Source organism: Astyanax mexicanus, chromosome 12, assembly GCF_023375975.1.
Source record: "Astyanax mexicanus isolate ESR-SI-001 chromosome 12, AstMex3_surface, whole genome shotgun sequence".
Lineage (NCBI taxonomy): Eukaryota > Metazoa > Chordata > Actinopteri > Characiformes > Acestrorhamphidae > Astyanax > Astyanax mexicanus.
In genome coordinates, this window is record NC_064419.1 from 38956557 (window position 1) to 38982681 (window position 26125).

The 26125-nt window shown below is 39.7% G+C and overlaps 1 protein-coding gene across 4 annotated transcripts in view; it reads right to left on the bottom strand.

Annotated features, from left to right (window-relative positions):
* aopep (aminopeptidase O (putative)) overlaps positions 1–26125 on the bottom strand; it is a 141549-nt gene that overhangs the window by 59322 nt on the left and 56102 nt on the right. For 2 of the 4 annotated variants that reach the window (XM_049485701.1, XM_049485700.1), the window contains exons 8-13: positions 19944–20046; positions 19700–19807; positions 16768–16811; positions 13697–13757; positions 2267–2329; positions 453–542 (exon numbers count right to left, since the gene is read on the bottom strand). In XM_049485701.1, coding sequence (XP_049341658.1) covers positions 453–542; positions 2267–2329; positions 13697–13757; positions 16768–16811; positions 19700–19807; positions 19944–20046 — 469 coding nt within the window. Of the gene's footprint in view, positions 1–452; positions 543–2266; positions 2920–13696; positions 13758–16767; positions 16812–19699; positions 19808–19943; positions 20047–26125 lie in introns of those variants that run through there. The other 2 variants (XR_007441406.1, XM_049485702.1) reach the window with 2 other exon arrangements.

Sequence of the window (26125 nt, forward strand, 5' to 3'; positions counted from 1 at the left end):
ACCAAACAGGCCATTTTCCTCATCTGCCCCATCCTGCCAGTCCACCGCCCAGAACACAAGTAAAGGAGGACAACGCCCTCCTCCCCCTACAGCCCCACAGCGGGCCTGTACCCAGCTTTACCCAGCCCTCCAACACCCGCCAGACTGCAAACGTCCACAGCTAACTCTCATCTGATAACCTCACGCCACAACACTAAGCAAACAGTCCTACGTGCAGACCAGGACGCAGCCGCCAGCCCAGCACAGGCAGCGGGCAGCAGGCAGACCCTTACGCTAAACAATGAAGAACTAAATAAATAATCGAGTAAAGTGAACATATATGGCTATTAGAACTAAAAGGGGGAGATGGCAGTGGATAAGAGAGTGGGGAGGGAAATGGAGGGATGATGAGAGGGGGGTGATGAGAGGGGGTGGGACGGAGGCTATTTAAAGCCAGCTTGGCGGGGTCTTACCTCTTTGAAGTTCACCTTGGGCCCCGCTCTCTTCCGCTTGGTGCCCTTTCCAGCTCCACCACCACCACTCACGAGCATCCATTTTACAACCTGCAGAGAGAGAGAGAGAAAGAAAGATAGAGAGACAGACAGAGAGAAAGAAAAAGAGAGAGAGATAGAGAGAATGAATAAGTATGCATTGGTAGATGAGCCATCATCATCATCAGAGCTTATAATTAGATACTTACAGGTACTTATCCCTCTCTCTCCCTCTCTTCTTCTTCCTCTATGTCTCACTCGCTCTCTCTTTTCTACTAAGCGTCTCTCATTCTTTCTTCTACTCACTTTTTTCATGGTATTTTTTCATGGTCTCTCTCTCATTCTTAAAGTTTCTAACTCACTTTTTCACTTCTACTACTTATTTTGAAGTCTATTTTTCTCTTTTTCTCCAATTTTCTCACTCTCTTTCTCTCCAAGTCTCTCTATCCACTCTTTTCTATACATTATTCTCTCTTTTTTCTCTCTCTCACTCTCCTCTCTTCTAAGTCTACATCTCTCTTTTTACGTTTCTCCTTTTCCCTCTCTTCACCTGTAGCTATTTCTCTCTCTCTCACTCTCCTTCTTTCCTTATGTGTTCCTCTCTCACTCTTTCCATTCGAGTCTCTCTCACACTCCCACTCTTTTCCTTCCCTTCCTTATTAAAACCTCTCTCCCTATGTTTCCCTCTCTTTCTTTGCCTTAAGGCTCATTTTACTCAATTTCCCCCTCTTTCTCTTTTTCTTTTAAACCTCAAGTCTCTTTCCTTTTAAGACTTTTTCTCATTCTTTCTCCTCTATGATGTCGTTCTTATTCACCTTAATTTCCATCAAAGTCTTTCTCTTACTTTCCTTCTTGGTTACTGTTTTTTCTTTCTCCTTTAAGTCTCACTCTCTTTTTCTTCTTTTTAAAGCCTCTCTCTATGCATTTCTAAGTTTCTCATTCTCTGTTTTATTCTCTCTGTTTCATTCACTCATTCCTAACAGTGGGTCATATTTGTCAAGAGTCAAAAGAGTGAGAACACTGATCTAAGATCAGGCTTCTTTAGTGCCTTAGGTCCTATCTAGTGGCATTTTTCAGAGCTCAGGCTGATCCCACATCAATATGGATGCTATAAGAAGTGTGGGCCAGTGACTCTTTAGCTCTTATTCTCAAAGACTCTCTCTCTTTTACAATTTTCTTACTTTCTCTCTCTCTCTCTCTCTCTCTCTCTCTCTCTCTCCAGTATCTCTTTCACTCCTTCCTCAGTATTTGCTGTATCTCTCCTTCTAAAAAAATAGCCCCAAACAAAATCTATCTATCTATTACTATTTTGCAAAGTATCTTGATCTATTTCTTTCAATAGACGATCTATATATAATTTCTCTTCTTTTTTACAGAAACAAAAACACTCACTTTCTCTGCTTCTCTCTTCACAAACTCTCAGTCTGAACTCCTCAATCAAGCATATCCCAACTATTCTATCTCTAACAAACAAATAAAACTATCCACCGCTGGACATACAACACACACAACACACGCATACACACGCATACTTCTCTCACTCCAGACGAAACTCTCTCTAGTCTAGTCTGTGATTTCCTCTCTCAGCCACTGAGTGATGCTCCACTCACAACTAACAGTAAACCATCTCTCTGTCTCTTTCTATCACACATACGCGCACACACACACCACAGACTCAAGGCAACGCTAAACCTATACACACACTCAACAGATCACACAGCATTACCCAGAGCACACTACAGCATATATATGATCAGCAGCAGTAGCTACAGTAAGCAGATACGAAGCTCACTTACCTCCTCTCTCACCTCCTTCACTGGTCGAGTGAGCGCCCACGTCGAGCTGATTTCTTCCAGCCACTGGAGAAGAGCGAGAGAGCACGAGAATGTAGAGTGAAGAGAGAGAGGGAGAGAGAGGGAGGGAGGAAAAGAGAAAGACAGAGAGTACAGAGTATAGTAGACAGAGAGGGAGAAAGAGGGCAAGAAGGGAAAAATTCCCTCATTAAGTTGAAATGGGGCGTCAGTTCCTCGCTGATCTACTCCTCCACTCCTCCGTTACACACTCACTCACTTTCTCTCTCCTTCCTTTCCAGCTCTCACACTAGCTGCACTTAACCTTATTAAAGTCTGCTCCGCCAGTACAGCACTCTGCTCTCTCTCTCTCTCTCTCTCTCTCTCTCTCTCTCTCTGAGCGGAGGAGAGATACCAGAGGGAGAAAAAAAAGCGAGAGAGAGGAAAAACGCTAGAGAGAGAGAAAGCGAGAGGAGGGGGGAGAGAGGGAGGGAAGGAGAGAGATAAGGAAGAGAAGGGAGGAGAGAAAGGTGACGAGAGAGAAAGAGAGAGGGATAGAATGAGAAGGAGAGAGAGATAGAGAGACTGTTAAAGAAAGAGAGAATGTATGGAGAGAGTAAGTCAGAAGAGAGGAGAGAGAAGAGAGTAAGCGAGAAAGACTGAATGTTGTTATTAAGAGAGCGAGAGTAAGAGACAGGGGTAGAACAAGTGAGTGAGGGGGGAGAGAGAGTATGCGAGAGAGACTATGCCAGAGAGAGAGAGAGAGAGAGAGAGAGAGAGAGAGAGAGCAGTAGCAGTTCATGTCTGGGAGTAAAACCTCATTGTAATCAAACACTGCTTTCTCCTATACAGCCTGGGGAGGAGCTTTCTTTCTCTCTCTGTCTCTCTCTCTCACACACACACTTACACACAAACACACACACACACTTACACACAAACACACACACACACACACACACACACGAACACACACACACTTGCAGAACCATTGAAGTAGAACGCAGAAACTCTCACAGACACATAAATTGAAGCTCTTCCACTATAAAGCCATTTAGTGAAAGGTTGCAGTCAGGACAGGTGACAGTACCTCCCCTTATATCTGCTACTGTACTGATGGATATCTCTGCACACCTCTCTCTCTCTCTCTGCATGTGTGTGTGACTGTGTGAGAGTGTGTAAGAGTGTGTGTGTGTGTACACACAGGGGAATGGTATGAACAAAGGATCAGGTAATGGAGGAGCTCACAGACAGGGCTCTCGCAGGTAATAGAAAACATCTGGGAAACAGCAACACAGACACAACCTCTCCATCTCTCTCTCTCAGTTATTCTCTCTCTCTCTCTCTCTCTCTCTCTCTCTCTCTCTCTCAGAATTTACTTTAAAAGTAATGTGAACTGGCATAAATACTGCTAATTACATTACTGCCAAAGTAAAGAACGTAAACAGCAGCACTAAGTTACGAAGTTACATAATCAGCCGCCCTTTTTGTCTTAGTTAACTATTACAATTATATTAAAAAATTTCAACGATATGTGTTGTTGGCACGTCATTTTATTTATCATACAATATCAAAAGATATTTTTCTAAATACTGAACCTAAATGCTGATTCTAAAAGAATGACAAAAAATATAAATAGAACTGATGAATAAAGATTTCTTAATGAATATAGTCCGAGTAGCATTCAAACGCGAACATGCCAAAAGTTGTAGAACAGCAATATGTCCATAAACGACAGCTTGGAAATGCCCATAACTGTATACATTGTGAGGTGTTATCTTGTTTAAGTGATGAGTGGGGGCCAGGTGTACGTCATAGAAGGCATTACAACCCACAGTGGACAGTGCAGTGGGTGGCAATGATCATTATCAGCAATGTCCGGCATTAGGTGTCCATGTGGAAAAAAATCCCTCAGGTCAGTGAAGTGTTCTTTAGCTTTGCTGGAATATGACAAAAGTCACAATACTAATTGCTGTCCTGTGAAATGTGGCATTTCAGTTTGCATTATGGCTATAAAGGATATACTGCAGGAACAACTAAAAAGATAAAAATAAGGTTTATAATTAGCTTATAAAGAAGTTTATTACTGTTATTAATTAGGTTGTAATACTTTAAAAAACATTAATAAGCAATTACATCACATGTAGTTCAAAAATGGTCAACAGTGGCCTGTCATTTGCCAAATTTGTGTGATTCCACATTAATTTTTATTGTAAAATCTAAGATCTTCCTAAATACTTATCTTACTTTGTCTTTTCCATTAGCCTGTATTAACATGTATAATAAAAACTAAATTGAAATAAATTTAGTCATTTAATATGTTAGTATACATCACATTACGATTACTGGCTTAATCATTAATCTGGGTGATTAAATTAAAAAAGTTAATAACAGATATGTTAATGCTGACTGATGGAAAAGACAAAGGAAGATGAGAATCCAGAAAGATCTGAGGTTATATATATATATATATATATATATATATATATATATATATATATATATATATATATATAGATGCCTCCTGATATTCACATGTCTTTTTGAACTCTTGCTGATGCAGCATTGTCAAGTAGCATCACAGCGTGCTCGGAGGAAAACACAGCGACTCAATTCCAATACATCAGCTCACAGACGCCTTGTGCTGAGCGACATCACCCTTTGGAGTGATGAAGGGAAAGAGCACCATCTACCCACCCAGGGAGAGCAAGGCCAATTGTGCTTATGTAGTTTGCCAGGTCTCCGGTAGCCGATGGCAAGCTACATGAACAGGATTCGAACCGGCGATCTCCTGATCATGTGAATCACTATTTGTGTACTAACTGATTTCTTATGGATTATAAACTATCCTTTAGCAATACTACACCAGAGTCTGACTTCCCAAAAGGGAGGCCCAAATGAGAAACATCTCATTGAGGTTGTGTACAACATTACAGTCATGGATGTTTAGTTAAGGTTTGGATGTTCTGCCCAAACAGATCCAAACCTTAACTAAACTCACACAAGATGAGTAGGATCTGTTGTTTATCCTCACATGTGAGCTGCTGCCACACTCCATGCTGTTCTTGAATAAGGATTAGCTGTACTGATCACAGTTTCAGGAGCGGGGGTTGCTATGACTGCACAGAACTGGTCCATTTTTCTAAATGTTCTCTCTCTCTCTCTCAGGTAGAATAGACCATCTGTAGACTATATCAGCAACAGGCACTGAACTCAAATCCTCTTCGCCAAGTCATCCTTGTTGAATTAGCATACCAAGAGAAGGGGTTCCCAGCCTTCTGCAACTCTCAACCGGCCACAAAAAATGTCCACGGTTTACAAGAACCCTGATCAACCTGATTACTAAAAAGTCAAACTTAAGTCACAAAACACAATAAACAGCAAAACATCTGCAACTTTTCTGTTCTATACGATCAGAAATCCAAAGCATAAAATTAAAAGATGGCAGATTAAAGCAATTTATCAGCTTTGAAATATTTTAGATCCTTTATTTGAACTGATAAAGACATTTTCTGTATTTTTTTTTATATTTATGCATATTTGTTGTTTCTGCTATACATTTGGCAATGGCTGCTGCTTCAGTTTTTTTTTATTTAATGCGTTTTAAGACCTTTTTTAGACCACAATATGTAGTCATATGTTCTTGGTAGAAAATTGCCAGTTTGTGAAGAGGCAGCAAACTGACGAAAATAATAACATGTAGGATAAGTGATGCTGAATGCTTTATTTATTTATTTATTTAAGTATATTGCAAAATTAATCTGAACCAGTGTTTATCGAATCTTTCTGACATTTTACAAAGCTGCAATATGATATGAACCATTACACTATCTATGGGGGTATAGAGTATGAGCCTGCTACAGCTCCTGGTTTGTGTTGTGCAGTGTCTAACCCCACTGCCTGCCATTGAGCTACCATGTGGGAGACTGGGGTTCAATTCCAGCTCTGGGTGACTTGGGCAAGACTCCCAACACTGCACTGGCCCTCCTCTGTAATAGGAAAAACCTTGTAAGTCGCTCTGGATAAGAGCTAAATGTCAGAAATGTAAATGTAAATGATGCTCCTGAAAAAAATTAATTTTACAATGAGACCGCGATGCTATATTATATAGGGAGACCTTACTGTGTCATATTATATCAAATTCTGATTCTAACCGGTGTTAACAGTTACACATCCAGGAGTTTACTTGTGTTAGGAGAAATAGTAACCTTTAGCTGGCAATTTGTCTACAACAGTAGAGTACTGTTTGGGGAGGGTTAAATGAGCTCTCTGGGAAGAGGGATAGTTGTTTTGTGTGTGTGTGTGTGTGTGTGTGTGTGTATATGTGTAAGGGTATTTTTGCGACTCTGAAGTATATCCGGGGAGAGAGTGGGCAGTGCAGAGTGTGCTCTTAGGCCGTAAACTGCCATTGTTAGCAGAGACAGCTCACATGGCTGCTTTATGGCTCGGATGGCGGCTCTTACTCCTGGCAGTCCAGCTTTAGAGCCTCGCTGAGGCCGAGCTACAGTTCCAGTTTATCTTGTCCTAAGGTTAAAAGCTTTTTAGTCCAAAGGCTAAAGCCTAAATGCTTGAAATGCTTTTGAAGACAGATATAAACAGTACAGTTAATGTGTGTTTATATTTTATAGTCCCAGTAAGCCAAATCACAGAATAATGTTTAAAGTATAGTAGTGTAGTTACAGTAGTGAACTCAACTTCATTATGGTGCACCCATTGGTGACATTGGTATCAATTTGCAGCTTCCCATAGAAAAGCAATTGAGCAACAAGAGTTAGTTGAGAGATTTAATCCATATTTCAGCCTAAAAGAAGTAACACCTTCACTATATAACAAAATCACTATATAAAACCTCCAATAAATCACTAAGATCTGTTACATTTAATTTAAAGTTTAACTGCAATAAAATGAATCGTACAATGTGATCTGACCATACTTTTCCAGACACCTGTGTTTATTCTTTTGACTAGAAATGTAGAAGCAGGCTGATGTGCTTCCCTTTGTCTCTCATAAGCATACAAACACCCATCCACCTATGCATACAGGCAGACATACTGTATGTAAACCCACCTCCACCTCCACATATTACACATTACATATTTTCAGCCATCTTTAACCACATACACACAGTCATACATGAGCTTTGTAATATCAAAACCACATCTGAAATAACTGAATGTCAAAAAGCGTGCAAAACCAATATCTATAATAGTTTATTTTTATTTCATAATAATTTACAGCACAAACAAAAATGGAACCATGCTTACACTGAAAATATATATTTTTTATTTATTTCTAATGTTTTCCCCGCATTTTCTCCCCAATTTACACTGCCAAATACCCAACCCACTCACACCAGGAGGGTGAAGACTAGCACACACCTCCTTTATTTATTATTGGGTAAATGTTTTACTTATATTGTATATATTGTATATATTTTCATAAACCAACTGTAAATTTTGTGTATTTGTACATAGAGATTTTTTAATTTTTTTGTTCAGACACCGTAAGGATTGCTGCTAAATTTCGTTGTACACTGTGCAATGACAATAAAAGTATCTTTTCTTATCTTATCTTATCTCCAATACATGTGATGTGCTGATACAGCAACTCGGTTCTGATACATCAGCTCACAGACGCGTCGTGGTGCAGACATCACGCTTTGCAGTGATGTGGGTAGAGAGCGCCATCTACCCACCCAGAGAGACAAAGGCCAATTGTGCTCTCTCAGGGCTCTGGTAGCTGATGGCGAGATACATGAACAGGATTCAAACCGCCGATCTCCTGATTATAGTGGCAGTGCTTAGCCCACTGGATCACTCAGAGTACTCAGTTATTTCATTACATTAACGCTTCCCTGTGCCTACAGTACCTCCTTAGTCCAGAATAGCAACTGAAAGTTAAATCAGTAAGATAAGTGATATACAAAATTGGGACAATAAAAACAGAATTTAATTAACTGTATGTGACATTGTAAGACATTTGAATACACATTAAGGCCAGTTTTTAAATAATTATTTTTTACCCAATTTTCTTCTTAATTTGGGAGAATAATTACCCTAACCCTGTTTTATATAAACTCCTTCTATCACCAGTTACGCCCCCAACACTAGAAGGATGAAGACACATATGTATAGCACATGCCTCATATAATAGATAGATGTCAAGTCAGACACTGCCTCTAAACTGCCATAGATTCAGCATCACTAGACAGCAACATACCAACTCTGAGGCAAGCGCTGTATCCCCAGCTCTGATAAATCAGTCAACAGAGACTTGTGATGCTCAGCGTTACACTAGGAATCCTGTGGGTAGAGAGTGCAATCTACCCATCCCTAAAAGAGCAAGGCCAGTTGAGTGCTCTCTCTCAGACTCTGGCTGCTGATGTATGGCAAGCAGCATGATTCCAGATATCCTAGGATCATAGTGAAAGTGCTTGCCTTAGTCCATAAAAGACTTTTCAAAAAACTGCAGGCACCCTGTTATCACATCAGACAGGTGAGAGAAATGTCTGCTGATATTCGAGTGAACGGCACTTTACTCCAGCCAGCCCTCAGTGCAATTTAGTGCACCTCTCCGGATGCCAATTCCACTCAGACACCGGCTCAGACTAGCCAAGCAGCTACTGTCCAGCCTCTGACAAAAGGCCTCTCTAGCCTTTTCTCCTGTAAAGGCAATCTTGGACATGAGGATCTGTTTCACAACCACCGGTTCATTTCTGTAGCTTCCCACAGCGCAGGCAGTAGCGAGAGGGCAAGCGAGGCCATGAGAGTCAGATAGGGACGATCCACCTCAGAAACTCAATATTCCCACTTATTCATAAATGCCCACTGTCTTTAAAAAAAGTCCAATGGAAAAACGAGCTCTATTCCCATCTCATTACTCATTCTGTGGGGGTGTGTGTATATCTCATATATTCCCTGTGTATGTGTGTGTGTGTGTGTGAGAGAGAGAGAAAGAGGGCGAGGGAAAAACTGTTTATTGTGGAGTCCAACTATTTCCTGCCATTATTTACTTTGAGGGACTTTCAAGAACAATGTGTTATCAAGCCCTCAGTAATGGCTTAGAAGTGAAGGGGGAAAAAAAAGAAGGATTTTATCTAAAATGACAAAATTGATCCTCGTGTTGGTTTTGGCAGCTATGCACCATTATATGCATGCCATAAACAAAGGAGGTATGGAGGGCTGGATAAGAGCAGGGAACGATCACTATAACACCATAATGAGGTTCACACTCCACCCAGCTCAACGTTTAGCTTCAGCTCACGAGGCTTTGATGTGATTAAAGCAAAATTATGAATCATTTTTTGAGGATCAACTAACCTGTAATAGGCAATAAAAAAAAGAATAGTGTGTTTATCATCACTTTTCTGTGTTCAGAATGCTGCTAACTGCACTATGTATCGTATTTTTCGCACTATAAGGCTTAAACTTAAACTTTAAATACTTTACACTTTAAACTTTAAACTTTACTCCCAACATTTTTCAGTGCTTCTTTTAATTCAGTGCGTCTTATGTATGAATTTTACCAGCAACGGGGCTGGAGTAGCATTAGCATTAGCCGCTAACTGCTATTTACCTGATTAGAGGTGAGAATTATCGGCCTGTAGCCTGTTGCTAACCCCGGCTAGCACTGCTGGAGCAGAATTAGCATTACCCCTAAGCACAGAGCTAGCTCTTTCGCTGTTCAGAGGTGAGTATTATCGGACTGTAGTGTGCGTATTTACCATGTTAAAACAAGCTACGTAGGACAAACCGCTAGCTAATATAGCCCTAGTTTACCGGAACACGCAGAGTGCCTCAGTGTAGCGCTGTTGGGTGGCAATAGCCTGCTAGCCTGCTGCTAATGCTCCAGCCTTAGTGCTGGAGAAACTCAGGATTGGAAGCTTACTGTTAATAAACTGAAGCGCTTTACTCACCCAAATAAAACGTTTTCAGGAGAGGAATCTGTGCAGATTAACATGCAGCTCTCGTTTGACTTTCAAAGAAAGTTTTACAGGTTTGTTTACTTAGCTTAGCTTTACTTAACTTAGTTAGCACAGAAGCTGTACAGTTATACAGTTTGTGTCGGCCATCCTTTAGTCATTCATCAGTGCCCACAGGATGCTGTCCACATAAGACACATAAGAAGTCCATAAGAAGATGCAGTTGGTTGCATATTTCTGGTAGGTGAAACATTCTCAGTCCAGCAGTGAACACTGCTACCAACATTACATTACGCAAACCCAACTGCTAGCCAATAAGCTAATGCAAGCTGTTTGCACTTCAAACTACAAAATCAGGGCCGCCCACAACTACAGTTGCAAGAAAAAGTATGTGAACCCTTTGGGATTGCTTGGATTTCTTAAATGTGTTAAATGTGTAAGTCTAAGTCACAACTATAGACAAACACAGTCTGCCTAAACTAATACCACACAAAAAAGTATATATGTTTGCATGGTTTTACTCAACACAACATGTTAACATTGACAGTTTTAAAGAAAAAATATGTGAACCCCTAGGCTAAAGACTTTTCTAAGAGAAAAACATAGAAGTAAATCAACAGAAGAAAATACACCTTCTGGAAAGTCCTGACCTCAACCCAATTGAGATGCTATGGCATCATGACCTCAAGAGAGCGATTCACACCAGATATCCCAAGAATATAGCTGAACTGAAACAGTTTAGTGAAGAGGAATGGTCCAAATTCCTCCTGACTGTTGTACAGGTCTGATCTGCAACTACAGGAAACGTTTGGTTGAGGTTTTAGCTGCCAAAGGAGGGTCAACCAGTTATTAAATACAAAGGTTCACATACTTTTTCCAACCTGCACTGTGAATGTTAACATGTTGTGTTTAATAAAACCATGTGTGGTATTAGTTTAAGCAGACTTTGTTTGTCTATTGTTGTGACTTAGATGAAGATCAGAACACATTTAATTACCAATTTATGCAGAAATCCAAGTAATCTCAAAGGATTCACATACTTTTTCTTGCAATTGCATGTGATTTTGCTCCACCCACTTAAGGCAACACACCAGTGTTGTTCCATGACCAAGTTTGAGAACCACTATACTACCGACCACCCATGGAGGCCTGTAGACATCTTGGAATTCTAAGCAGTCTACTCTTTGCATTCTCCACATACTGAAGCTTGCTGATTGGTTTAACAGAGAGTCAGTCGAGCTGAACACTAACGAATGTTCCATTGTTCGTTAACAAAGAGCTGGTTGGCTGGTAGAGTGTAATGTTGCGTACTGTAGGTACCGTTGGGAACGTATGTCAACTTTGCTCCTACTTAAGATAATGCCAATCATCCTCCACTGTAGGATTGAGAAGGAAAGATCCAGAACATCCTGCATAGGACCACACATAATGACCCAGTGCAGAAACCTGATCTCAGCCCGGGATCAAGAAGAATTTCCTCCCAGAGAGTATAACAATAGTCAAATCCAATAATAACCTGAGCCACTGTGCGCAGAGAGGATGAAACACTGCTGCTGCAGCATCTGCTGCAGCATCTCTATGTACGTAGTCATCATGTGCATTAAGCTGTGATAGCAATGTTGTTTAAACAGGCTTACTGATCTCAATAGAGCTAAAATTAGTGAGGAAGCCATTCCATTCAAGCCTTGCGTAAGCAGGAGCAGCGCAGTACTCAAAAAACACACACATTTCAGCTCTGTGTAACAAGGATGCATTCGCTCGTGTTGAAATAATTACACATTGTGTTTTCCGTGATTAATGCTGAGTTCCAATTGAACTGGGATGTTAGAATTTCCTAGTTTCAAGTCGGAAATTTCAAGTGGAACATCTGTACAGGTCAGAACTCCTACTTAGTAATTCAGGAGAGCTTCACCAACCCCAAGTTCAGAATCCAATATGGCCGCACTGCACATTAATAGCAATAAAAGCAGTAGTATAGTACAGCTTATTAACCAATTTAATTCATCAGTTTGTGTGGTTTGAAAAAGCATTTATACCCCTTGAACTTTTTCCACATTTTGTCTCCCTACAACCACAAACTTTTTAAGATCAAGATTTTAAGCGATAGACAAACACAAAGTATTGCATAAGCGTGAACAAAAATGATACATGGTTTTAAAAAAAAAATATAAAAAAAAAACAAACAAAAAAGGGTGACATGCAGAAGTACTCAGCATTCTCTTCACTCTAAAATCCCTAAATAAAATCCAGAGCAATCAACTGCCTTCAGAAGTCCAGCACTACTCAGGGAAGCAGCCAAGAGGCCCATGATCACTCTGGAGGAGCTGCAGAAATCCACACGTCAGGTGGGAAAATCTGTATACAGGACAACTATCATAAGTCATGCGCTCCACAATTATAGCCTTTATGAAAGAGTGTCAAGAAGAAATCCATTGTTAAAAGCAAACATGTGGAAGAAGGTACTGTGGTCAGAGGAGAACAATGTTGAACTTTCTGGCCTAAATGCAAAGCACTATATGGGGAGAGAAAGTAACACTGCTTATCACCCTGAACACATCAGCCCTACTGTGAAACATGGTGGTGGCAGCATCATGCTATAGAGATGATTTTTTTCAGCAGGGACAAAGAAGCTGGTCAGATTTGACGGAAAGATGGACAAAGCTAAACACCGAGCAATCCTGGAAGAAAACCTGTTGAGGGCAACAAAACAAAAGACTGGGAAGGAGATTCACCTTCCAGCAAGACAATGACCTAAACCTACACATATAGCCAGAGCTATAATGGAATTGTTTAGATCAAAGAATATTCATGTGTTAGAATAGCCCAGTCTTAAATCTCATTCAGAATCTGTCTGCTGTTCACAGACGCTCTTTATCCAACGTGGCTGTGCTTGAGCTGTTTATAAAAAAGAATGTGCAAAAATCTCAGTCTCTAGATGCACAAAGCTGGTAGAAACAAACCCCAAAGCAGTTATAGCTGTAATTACAGCGAATGGTGGCTCTACAAAGCATCGATATACTTGCTGAATATTCTGAATACTTTTGCACAACACACTTTTCAGAAGGTTTGAAAACCATGCATCATTTTTGCTCCACTTCACACCTATGCAATACTTTGTGTTTGTCCATCACTTGAAATCTTAACAAAATACATTAAAGTTTGTGGTTGTAAGGTGACAAAATGTGAAAAAGTTCAAGGGGTATGAATACTTTTTGCAAGCCACTGTAAATCAGTCATACACACTTTAGTAATTTAGTAATGTCCAACTGTGCTTGCAAAATATTGTACAAGGTATCAACTGGTTCAGCTATCTAAATAAAAGTAAAAATATTTTGATTGTCTTTACATAACCATTACCTACTATTAACAAGCCAGGAAATGTTTTTAAATAGTGTAAAATGATCAGAATCTTTAACTGAATCGCTGTCAACTCGGATGTGATGTAATTTCCAGCTCAGACATCAGACTTTAAAGGTAGACTGAATGCAGCATTAGCAAACAGTTTGAAACAGACTTACCTTCGGAATTCTAGGTGTATCCAGCCAGTCCGAATACACAGCTTCAAGGGTGAGGCCTTGGCTAGAAGAAATCAGAAGCAGAGATTGTGAATGAATAACAGCTCTTTATTCTGTCGTTTCCTTGATGTGATTCATCGTAGAGCGTTCAAATAAAACACCACATGCACTAATGCTGCAGGATGTATGCGTGCAGTATTTTTGGACAATGGAAACATCTGAGTGAAACCTGTTTTTTTTCTGAGCTGTAATTCAAGCCAGAACCCTTTCAGAGCCCCACAATCTTGTTAGCTTGCAGGGGCACACCTGCCTGCACATATAATCAACTAATGGATCCTTACAGTCAGGTACGAACGAGGGCAACTGTCCTGGTCTAAAACGCCTCAATCAAAAACCTTCAAACACATTCAGTACAGAGCATTTAGAACAAACAGCATGCGTTCACAGCAAACATACAACACTGCTGTATCAAATTCAGAGCTCTAGGAGAATACATAAAAAAGCAAGGGCACATTTCACCCTGCTTTACCACGTTCTTATGAGCTGACCTTGGCTGAGAAAGCGTTCTGCTTGAATAACACAGCAACTGAAATAGACCTCTTACATGCAAGTCTCCCGCACATTATCAAAAAGAAAATCTACCCACGCTTAAAACTCTTTAATTCATGCCAATTCAGTGTTAAATTGGAAACAAACAAAGGGTCTTACTGTTAAAGGAACAGACACTTTAGAACCTGAAAATCTTTTTTCTTTCCCCAGGGGAACACTAAGAACATTTTTGTGGTCTTATGTCTCAAATATGACCATAATTCACTTTCAGCTTGACCACTTTCTAAGCTCTTTTTTGTCATTTCTTTTTTTTTTAAATGAAACAGACTGTTATTGTTACTACACTTTTAAAGAGCACTTGTCTTTAGAAAGAAATGTGGGAAAATGCTAAAAGACAACCACAATAACAGAATGAGACTTCTCTAATGGAATGAGAATGAGGTGTGTTTTCCAATACAAAGAAATAAGGTTATATAAATCATTACATACAAAGAAGCTCCTATAAAGTAAGGTGAAAAAATAATAATATATGGTGTAGAATAGGGCTGCACAATATATTGTTTAAGCATCGAAGTCATGGTCCCTGCATTGTTTAATATTGTGATATATACAGGGGTTGGACAATGAAACTTAAAATTAGACCACAATTATTTATTGTGGTGACGGTCAGTTCTGGTGGAAACAGGAGAGTTGAGGTGCATATTGAATTCTGCCATGATTTGGGCAGCCGTGGTTATACGTTCCTTGGATACAATCCGGGTTAGCACCCGAACATCCCTTTTCAGACAGCTTCCTCTTACAGCATCCACAGTTAATCCTGTTGGATGTGGTTCGTCCTTCTTGGTGGTATGCTGACATTACCCTGGATACCGTGGCTCTTAATACATCACAAAGACTTGCTGTCTTGGTCACAGATGCTCCACCAAGACGTGCACCAACAATTTGTCCTCTTTTGAACTCTGCATATTTAGCCATGAAACCTCCCACACAGGTTTTTCAGTTTATTTTCCAACCTCTGTATATGTAAAAAAGAACATTTGCAACGTAAACAAATTCCAATATCGTGCAGCCCTAGTGTAGAAACATAACGGTCATAATGTTATGCTTGACGGTGTATACAGAAGCCTGCGGAATATGTTATATGTTATGCTAAACGTATCATTCCAGTGTATTTGAATCAGTCTGTACACAGACTCCAAAGAGACAGGGTTCAAACAGAGGTTAGAGCGAGAGAGAATGCAGTGGGCGAAAAGAAAAAAGAAGGCAGATAAACGGAGACAACAGAGAGAAAAATGTGGAAATTGTTGTATGCTGTCATTTTTTCTACTGACAAAACCCTCCTATGTTTTGACTTGCTCAGCTAAGGACCAAATCGGTCCGATTAGAGCTGAGAGTGAGGTGGCCGGGATTTTGGCGTGAGCCACCTGAACTGACAGCTCAATACAGGTACCAACAGATGTTTGGACCCAGACGTGAACAAGAGAAAAAAAAACAACTCGAAATGCTTTACGTCTTTCCACCAACCGCAAAAGCACACAGCTAAGGCAGACGGCATGTAGGGAAGTGCATTTTTAGCCTGCCCAATCTTAATCACAACAGCATGTCTGCACATATTAAAGTAAAGACAGGGAGTGGAATGAAAGAGCTAATATGATAACAGTTCACAGCAGCTAACCAGAAGGTCTGTTAGCAGACCTTTTGGTGATAAAGCAGGTTCAGATTAGAAATTCTGTGTTGGAAAACAAAAAAATCTTAACTTATATATACACACAACACACTCAGATAACTCAGAGTGATACCCACAATAGAAAAAAAACTTTAAACTGGCAAAATATAGTAGCACTGATTCAAATGTGAAACTGAAGCATACAATCATCAGTTTAGTTCATATCATGAGCAGAAAAATGATCATATCCCATGACTGAAAAAAATGAAGAGACCACTTCAGTTTCTGAATTTTTGATATCTATAGTTCTATGTTTGGGGGGGATGGTTACTCACTGTTTTTCTGTGAACCTTTAATCCCGTCCAGACGCACATCTCTGAGTTTCGTCACCTTGCGTTCAATAAAATAGCTATTTGTCCACTACCCCACACCGTAATTACACTTTGAAATGGAGGAGCTACTGAACGCGATGTCACGTGACCAAGAAATAAAAAATAAAAAACTCACTTGTCCTCCTGCTTTTTTTTTATTGCAGTAAAAGTGTGAAATATTTTTACAGACGTCCCTCTGAGAATGTAATCCCATCCAGATAGGGCTTTTGACTCACTGTTATGATTAATCTAATTACATTTTTTAATCGATTGAAACAACTAATTTCTACAAACACAACACAGTGTTCACAATACAAAAACTCTGAAACATATTACCTAATTGGTTTCAAATCAGTTTTACCCCATCACTGTGCATCCCTACTCAGCAGTGATAATGAAGACCTGCATTAAAACCCATTTGCTTGATGGTGGAATTCATCAGTCATAAGGAAAACAGCACACACACTGTTAACAGAGCTCATGCCTACCTGCTCAAAGCTGGGAACGTATCCAGGAACATCTGAAGGAAATCCTACAGGAGACAATCATAGAGTCAACAAATGCAACATGCAATTATGGTTCATCTGAAAAATATACACCATCGCATTCCCCGCCCACCTCTGCTTCCTGCTAGCGTGGGTCTTAAACAGTGGACATGAAATTCAGCCTCTAATCAAATCCAATAAACCCATCACTGAATAGAACATGCCCTAAAAATATCTGGATGCTTCACATGGGCCAAGGGTATTTCAGAAGGTCTTTGCTAATCAGTGCTGAAAGGAAGAGGGCGATTTTTAAAATGTATCTACAGAAAAAAGACCTGCAGAAAAAATAAGTGCATGTCCTTCAGTAAACATAAGTGAAGTGAAATAAAATCACTTACTTTTAAAAATCTTATTGACAAAAAAAGTACGTACCCTGGATTTCTGCAAAACTTACGTTTTATGCCAGTTATAGCTCTGGAGAAAATAAGATATCATTTTGAGTGTTTATTTGCAGAAAATGAGAAATGGCTAAAATAACAAAAAAGGGTTTTAATCACAGTTTTCATGCATCTTGGCATGTTCTCCTCCACCAGTCTTACACACTGCTTTTGGATAACTTTATGCCACTCCTGGTGCAAAAGTTGAAAGGATGACTTGAAGTATTGCCTGCCATCTAGGCCATCCATCAGCCAGAAACCATGTACTTGGTTTAGCCATGGTGTCGTAAACAAAAAGTCAAGATTTGTATGCAATCCAATGATGGCACCAACTGCTGGTTTAGTAATCGGGGTAACATTGCATTAAACAGCAACATACCTGTATCAGTAACCCCTAGTAGTGGTATGAGAGACACTATAAAGTAAATTAAATGTGCGGGACATCCTGTTGCCACACGGGTCACCTCTCATGACAGGGCTTCTCAGAAATGTCTCTGTTAGAGTGCAACATTTCCAGCCACAAGACGTCAAAGAAAACTGGACTTTTGTTTGCTGTACTTTTTTTTTCCCTTCCAAGGCTTCCTATAGCTGTCTGCATCAGATTTAAACCCTTAGACTGCACACCAGACAAGCGTCTAGAGTCTTCTCTGTTGTGGCTCCGATGTGGCGGAACAAATGTCCCCTGGGTGTTCGAACAGCTGAGTTGCTCTGTCTTCAAACAGCTACTAAAGACCAATCTATTTCATGAGCACTTATTTGAGCACTAGCCTTGAACTGAGATTACACTTTAATGTTCTACTTCTGTGCGTATTGTATTGCTTCTTGTGTCCGGCAATGTCTTCACTCAAGGGTATTTTTGGGCCTATTCATACTAGCTGGGAAATTTCCAAAAGGAGGGACTAAGGGCGTTTTTAGAACTGCATTTTTTAAAAATCATGATAAAACGAACACTGGTTTGTTTTTACTTTACTGACGTAATGTCAGTCTGGTCCCAAGCAAACTCTTAAGCGGTTTGCTTTGGGTGCAATGAAATCCATACTATTCCAAAACACAGGACCTTCTTCTTGTATTTACTTTCCTTGCACCCGCACCAGACAGCTCTATATAATAATAACCAATAAGCAGAGAGAACTTGCTGAAACACATTTTGGTGCACTAGCATTTTTCACCATAGGAACATTTCTCAAAGTTTACAAAGTCTTCAATTGATTTAGACACTGTGTGTCCTTAATCCACTACATCACTATACTATTTTAAATTTTAACACAATATTTTGTTTCGGCATCATGATTGCAATGTGTGCATGTACAATACCTCATAAGGGAAATTAAATCATGCTACAGCTTGACTGACACAAAAGAGGTAGATTTTATCATTTATCCTGATATTATCATTTATTTGCTCCAATCTTAGATACAGGTGGTATGATTAATATCATGGCATGATGGGACACTGATTTCTTGAGAAATATTGCAATATAAATGGCAAAACAACAAAATACCGGCTAATAACTAATGCCAATTCCCTTACAGTTTTACCCTTGTTGTAATGGCATTAATAATGAGACCTGAATCCATTCCTATAATTGGCTACTTTACTACATATTCAATATGTGATTTTAATAATCATTTGGAGACTTAAAAGGCAATAGGAGAACACAGGTGTAAAATGGAATTTTGTTGTAGTAAAACATCAAAGATGTGTATGTATGTACATATAGTTATATAAACTTTATTAATTTATACACTTATTTATATGCCATGTCATATGTCTGTCTTTGTTACAGAGCATAAGTATTTTAGCATGAAAGCACATATTTGTAATGTGTGACAGCGTCCTGTATCATAACTACATCTCTGCTGTTTGTAACAAACCAAACCATGTGAAAATCAGGTATAAACTGGTAGAGTTGTGATTATTATACATGTATTGAACAACTTTCTTAGTGTAAATAAATGCACTGGGCGCCGGCTGCTACGACAGGAGGCAGGCTATGCAGAGTCTATGTATATATGTCTATGACATTATAAGTTCCGTGAAGGCGGCGCCCAGGGATGTAGGTTACGGTACGGGTTGTAAAACAGTGTTTTTTAATAAGCTTCTTGTGCACTTTTAAAGTTCTTAATGCCTCATTCAACCATTGAGGTGTGGAGCTACTTTGAGCATGGATACGGTGGAAAAAGTGATTTATCTGCAAGGGCAAAATATGCCCCGAAGAGGCCGTTGTAAAGTTCTCGTTGTGAGTGCTGGGAACAAAGCACAAAATTACTGGACCTCAGAAAGCTGCGCGAGAGCGTAGGTGTCTTATTTATCAAAGGTTAGTACTTTTTATCTTGTTTTAATATACCAAAAGTAAATTTTACACCGGAGTTCTCCTTTAAAACAATCTACTAAATGTGAAAACTATACATTGCAAAATACTATCAATCAAACATCCTGACAAACTTCTTTAATACATTATACTCAAAGTAAAAGTTAGAAAAAAAAAAGTGTAGTACCTGAGATAAAATAAGCTGGCCATGGAATTTTCTCACAAAAACCCTGAAGAAACACAGGAACTCCTCCTCACCCACTTTGCTCGCCAAGAACTTCAGGAAAAAGTAACCCTTGGAGGCAGACAAGAGATATAAAAGCAATAATTCAACACAATGTTTGATGTACCAACTATTATAAAGCAAAAACACTAAAACACTATGCTGAAACTAAAACACTGGCTCTGCTAGGTTAGATTCTCATGCTCACCTTTAGGTAGTGTACTTGCATAAACGGTTTTCCAGGGTTGAGGGCATGCTTCACCATGGAGGCTCCAGAGTCACTGACTTCTCCTGTGTTGTCCTTATTGGGCCTGTTAAGCACACGGGTACAGTGCACTTAGCAGACTGATGGCTGTAGAGGAATACTGCTGCATTGCTCCTGGGTCTGAGTGGGGTTACCCTGACAGCGGTAGGCATTAAAACCCACTTAACAGCCCACTAAATGCCTCTGATATGCATGCATTTGCAAAATGATAGTAGAGCCAGCTCTGCTCCCACCACTTACTGTATACAGAGCCTGGTACACAGAGGAACTGCAGAAACAAATGTTATCCAATCATTGCAAGAAAGTGAACACATGAGTTTATTTTTTTATTATTTTCCAGTTTCGCATTCTCAGAGTTTCAAAATGATACTCCTTAAATGCCTGTCCAATAGGTTTCAAACATTTCACACACAATTATTCATACACAGACACCATTTCCAGTATATCTGTATTTTTTGGACTATAAGGCGAACCGGATTATAAGGCACAATATCAATGAATGTCTATTTTCTGTAATTCTTTAAAAAAAAAAAAAAAAAAAAAAGTCAAATTAGTGCTGGAATTTAATCTACACAGATTTCTCTCCTGAATAACATTTATTTGGGTCAGTAAAGCACTTCCGTTTATTTACAGTAAGCTTAGATTTCCAATAGTTTGTCTAAGGGTGAGCTTTACAGTAAAGTTTCACCAGCACTAAGGCTAGGTGCAGCAGCATTAGCATTAGCCGCTAATCACAGCACTAGCATGACAGCTATCAGCTAGTGGTTTGTCCCATGTAGCTTGTTTTAACATCGCAAACACATAGACTACAGCCCAATTTACTTGCCTACAAACTGGTAGAATTCATACATAAGGCACACTGAATTATAAATAGATTTTTGGGAAAATTAAAGGATTTTAAGTGCACCTCATAGTCCAAAATAATAGGCATTATTTTAATCTGTCCAATTTAATGATGAAAGGACCAATTACAAATGCAAAGTAAAGTGACTGCTTGGCACACTGATAGCTGCTTTTTTAGTTCCAGCCCAGTTCTAATCTCTGATAAAATACACAGATGTCATGTAATACATGTTTTTCCGCACTTCAAAAATATTAGCATTAATATTAGTATGAATATGAACATGAGGCAACATGAGATGTGATTTTTACATTTTATCTTACGTTTAAAAGTGCTGCTACAAATGATTTTTATAATCTCAATATTTTTCAAATGTTAGCTAATTCTCTGATAACCTTAGGCAGATCTCGGCTAATGTTAGCTACCTTTTGACTAATGTTAGCTAGCTCGGCGCTAATGTTAGCTAGCTCTCCGCAAACCTTAGTTCTCCCCCACTAATATTAGCTAGCTTACCACTAATGTTAGCTAGCTCTCCTCTAACCTTAGCTCTCTCCCCACTAATGTTAGCTAGCTCTCCTCTAACCTAAGCTCTCTCCCCATTAATGTTAGCTAGCTCACCGCTAATGTTAGCTAGCTATCCTCTAACCTTAGCTCTCTCCCCACTAATGTTAGCTAGCTCTCTGCTAACCTTAGCTCTCCCCCACTAATATTAGCTAGCTTACCACTAATGATAGCTAACTCTCATCTAACCTTAGCTCTCTCCCCACTAATGTTAGCTAGCTCTCCGCTAAAGTTAGCTCTCTCCCCACTAATATCAGCTAGCTCACCGCTAACCTTAGCTCTCTCCCTGCAAATGTTAGCTAGCTCACCGCTAATGTTTGCTAGGTCTTCACTTACCTTAGCGTTTTCCCCCACTAATGTTAGCTAGCTCACCGCTAATCTTAGCTCTCTCCCCACTAATGTAAGGTAGCTCACCCCTAAAGTTAGCTTTCTCCCCGCTAATATTAGCTTGCTCGCCGCTAATATTAGCTAGCTCTCCGCTAACCTTAGCTTTCTCCACACTAATGTTAGCTAGCTTACCGCTAAAGTTTGCTCTCTCCCCGCTAATATTAGCTAGCTCTCCGCTTACCTTAGCTTTCTCCACACTAATGTTAGCTAGCTTACCGCTAAAGTTAGCTCTCTCCCCGCTAATATTAGCTAGCTCTCCGCTAACATTAGTATATACTTTCCCACTGGCATTAAACACACCGTCTGAAAATTTTGTACCTACAGCAAATTTACAGTAAATTTAAGACAATTTAAGACCTTTACTATCCAAACAGACTTTTTCAGGACCAGCGGGAACCCTGTATATGCACTTTTGAAAGTAAAAACACACTTACAGCAGAGATAAATACTTTATCTGGGAGTCTGACTCATACTTATACAGAATTGTATATAAAATATATGCACAGACTTTTGTGTGCATCCTGTTTGTTCCAAGTTTAGCACACAAATCAGTAGCAACAGCACATTATCAGTGCAGCTGCACCTCACAGCAGCAGCCAATCCGGCTCCCCAGTCTCAAGGTGATCTATAGCATGTTTTTTTTCTTCTTGTGGCCGAGTGTAACCTCGGAGCTAATGACTGATAGAGTGTTTCCTTCCTGAGAGAATGGCCAGACACCGGCAAACAAACAGTGGCTGGAGTGGTGGCCATGGCTGCATGTGTGATGATTACCCCGCTTTAAAAAGTATCGATCTGCATCAGGAGATTAACTGAGCTCACCTATAAAGGGCTCCTACAATGCCGGCCTCACAGGATCGATACGCAGGCGCCGCTTGCCCTGACCATGCTACTTCGCTACAAATCAAATTCTTTTCTCATGGACGAAAGGCAGATGCGGCATTAAAAGGCCTGCTTGTGTGTGGGTGGGTGGGTGGGTGGGTGGGTGGGGGGCGGGGGTTGAGATGAGTGCGCTACACACTGCTGCTTTTGTCTTTTTGACATCATAGTATTGATCATGACAAGTCCATGCACAAAGGTTTATATTTAACGTCTCTGGGACCATTTGCACCTCCTGGGGAGCTGTACATCATCAATAAAAAACACGCTGAGGCAAAACATGTGGTCTGATCCATCAGAGAAGACGTCTGGGACCAGCAAATACTGGTTACTGCAATAAAAGTATTATACAAGTCCAAAAGATTGTAATTGTAAGGCTACAGTACAGTGACACAAATCAGATTCATTTTTTGCACTTCAAGGTGCACTTAAAATTCTTTTCCCAAAAATTGACAGTGCGCCTTACATATGAATTTTGGTCAGGTTGTAAGAAGCAGTAAAGCCACTCCGCTAAAGTACAGCGTTATAAAGGAGTTTCAGTTCAGTTTTCCAATAGCATTAGCATAAGCTGCTATCTGGGCTAAGTGCTAGCTCTTTTACTGTTCAGAGGTGAGTATTATCGACCTGTATCCTGTTAGTAACACCAGATAGCACTGCTGGAACAGCATTAGCATTAAATCAAATCAAATCAAATTTATTTGTATAGCGCTTTTTACAACTGGTGTTGGCACAAAGCAGCTTTAGCCTCTAACTGGGTCGTTCAGAAGTGAGTATTATCAGCCTGTAGCCTGCGTATTTATCGTGTTAAAACAAGCTACGTGGGACTAACCACTTGCTAATATCACCCTGGCTTACCAGACCACTCAAGAGTTCCTCAATGCAGCGCTGTCGGGCGGCAAGCGGTTACTTGTAAACAACCAAACCAAAAATAAAAAAATACAAAAATAAACAGATTTGGTCCACTTTTCCTGCTGTATGCATATAGTCAGTTTGACTCAGAGCTGTGTTAAACACAAAAATAGAATATGTTTTAAATCGGTTTAATATGTGCTTTCAGATCAGATAAATAGCTGGTTCTTCCAGAAGATTATATTCCACACTCCAACCTCCAACTCAAAACAAATCACTCATGACAAAAAGAGGTATTATAAGATTGTAACAGGGATATATAAATATACCAAGAGACTTATAATATCAAAAGAGTATTGCAATATTTTGATCCATTATATTTTATTGATTCTCAAAAAATCTGTAGCAATTTTTAACAAACTGAATCGCCTCTCAGTAACACAGTTCGGTCTCTGCGGCTCTACAAGCGCTTAAACACACAAGATCCCTCACATACAGCATATCAGCACATTTTAAAGGTAAATATCATCTGGGTTATTAGGTCTCCTACTTGGGTGTTTCTGTCATTTTAATGTAATTAAAGTTAAGTAAAGCTAAGCTAAGTAAACAAAACTTAAAAAAAAAAAAAAAAAAACATTTTCTCTCAAATCAAATGAGTGCTGGATGTTAATCTACACAGATTTCTCTACTGAAAACTGTTTATTTGGGTGAGTAAAGCTTAAATTTCCAGATTTCTACTAAGGCTGGGTGGTGCAGCATTAGCATGCCGCCCGATGCCACTACACTGAGAAACCCTGAGTGTTCCGTTACACCAGGGTGATATTAGCTAGCAGTTTGTCCCTTGTAGCTTGTTTTAACACTGTAAATAAGCAGACTATTGAAAGAGCTAGCGTTTAGCGTGGTTAGCAGCTAATACTGCTCCAGCAGCGCTAGCCGGGGTTAACAGGAGGCTGCAGGATCAAAATACTCACCTCCGAATGATAAAAGAGCTAGAATTTAAACGCTAATGCTGCTCCTTAGTGCTGGAGAACTAACTGAAACTCCTTTATAACTGTATGGTAGAACTCATACACAAGATGCACCAGTTTATATGGTGCACTGACGAGTTTCTGGAATGCAACTTATAGTGCAACTTATAGTGCAAAAATACTTTAAATAACCAGTTGGCAATTAATGTTTCTGTTTAGTTGTTTCAGCCATTTTGGAGTAATAAAAATAACCAATCCAAGGTATGCTTAATGAGATACAAAATATGTGATTAACTTTTTTTTCTAACATTTTTTTTTAGCTTTGGGAACTTCTGTATGCTTCTGTTGGACAAAAACCTATCCAATGTTTTTTTTTTATTTTCCTCAAGTTGATGGTCTTTAACACCTCACAATTAAAAGTACTTACTGCCATGAGCATTACTACACCCTCAATAAAGCCATACAAGCCCAGGATACACAGGTAAAATACAAAATCTGATTTTTTAAAGAACATTACACAACATTTGTTGTGCATAACACAAAGCATAAAACTTTGGCAGTTGTGATTTGTTTTGACAGCTGTTCCCTGAACGATCAGGACACTTGGGACCAGACCAAGCATGCTGGACCTATTCAGCCAAGTTTACAGCAGTTCCATGACGGCCAAGACAACCTCTGATCCGGACATGTACAGATCCACTGAGGTGAGGGGCACGGACCATACTAACAAACAACCAGCTTTTAATGGCTGGATCCGGATGACTCAGAATGAATGCTGGCAACCCACAAGCTGCTTTTCCGCATTCTGGTTGATGCCCAGATGATGCTTTATATGGCTTTCCATTAAAAAAAATATTGCAGGGGAAACGTGCTTACTCACTCTCTCCCTTTAGCTGGGTGACTCTGATAAGGAGGATTCCTTTTATAAGACTGCTCCTATCTGTCCTGCCCACCCAGTGAGAGAAAGAGAGAGAGAGAAAGAGACAGACAGGAAACTGCACCTTCTACTTCACTGCCAAACATTCAACATATTACAACATTTCAGCAGGAAACATCAAAGAAACATCAACCCAAATTCTGATAAATCACACTCAATCAAAAATTTTCCTTGGCAAAGGAAACACTGCATCTCTCAAATACGTAGCAACATGTCACCACCTGAGGAACAAGAACACTTTACTTCTTCTCCTTCCTTCTCCCTATCAAGCCACTGTATAAAAGAATGTAAATCTAACTAGTGGCAAGGAGGCTTAGTGGTTAGCAAATTCCATGGTTAGCAAGGTTAACAAACTACCTGGACCCGCCAGAATTGCTGTATTGGACAGTCTGACTCTGGTTTGAATGCCAATAGGTCACTTAGAGTTTCCTGCTACTTAAAACATTTAACAGTAGGGGCACAAATGCCAGAAAGCCATTTGTCAATTACAGCAAACAAAGTTGTCACTCAGCTCGAAGATACACTTACTGTAACTCCACCTCCAACTGTCTGTTAGACTTTATCACTGCCAAACCACTGTTAATAACAAATGGCAGCAAAATGAAAAAAGGCTGCACACAACCAATAAAAGCAAAAACACAAAATCCTCAAAATCTGCTGAGAATGCAAAACCGACAGGACTGAAACAACAATAACGAGACGCCAT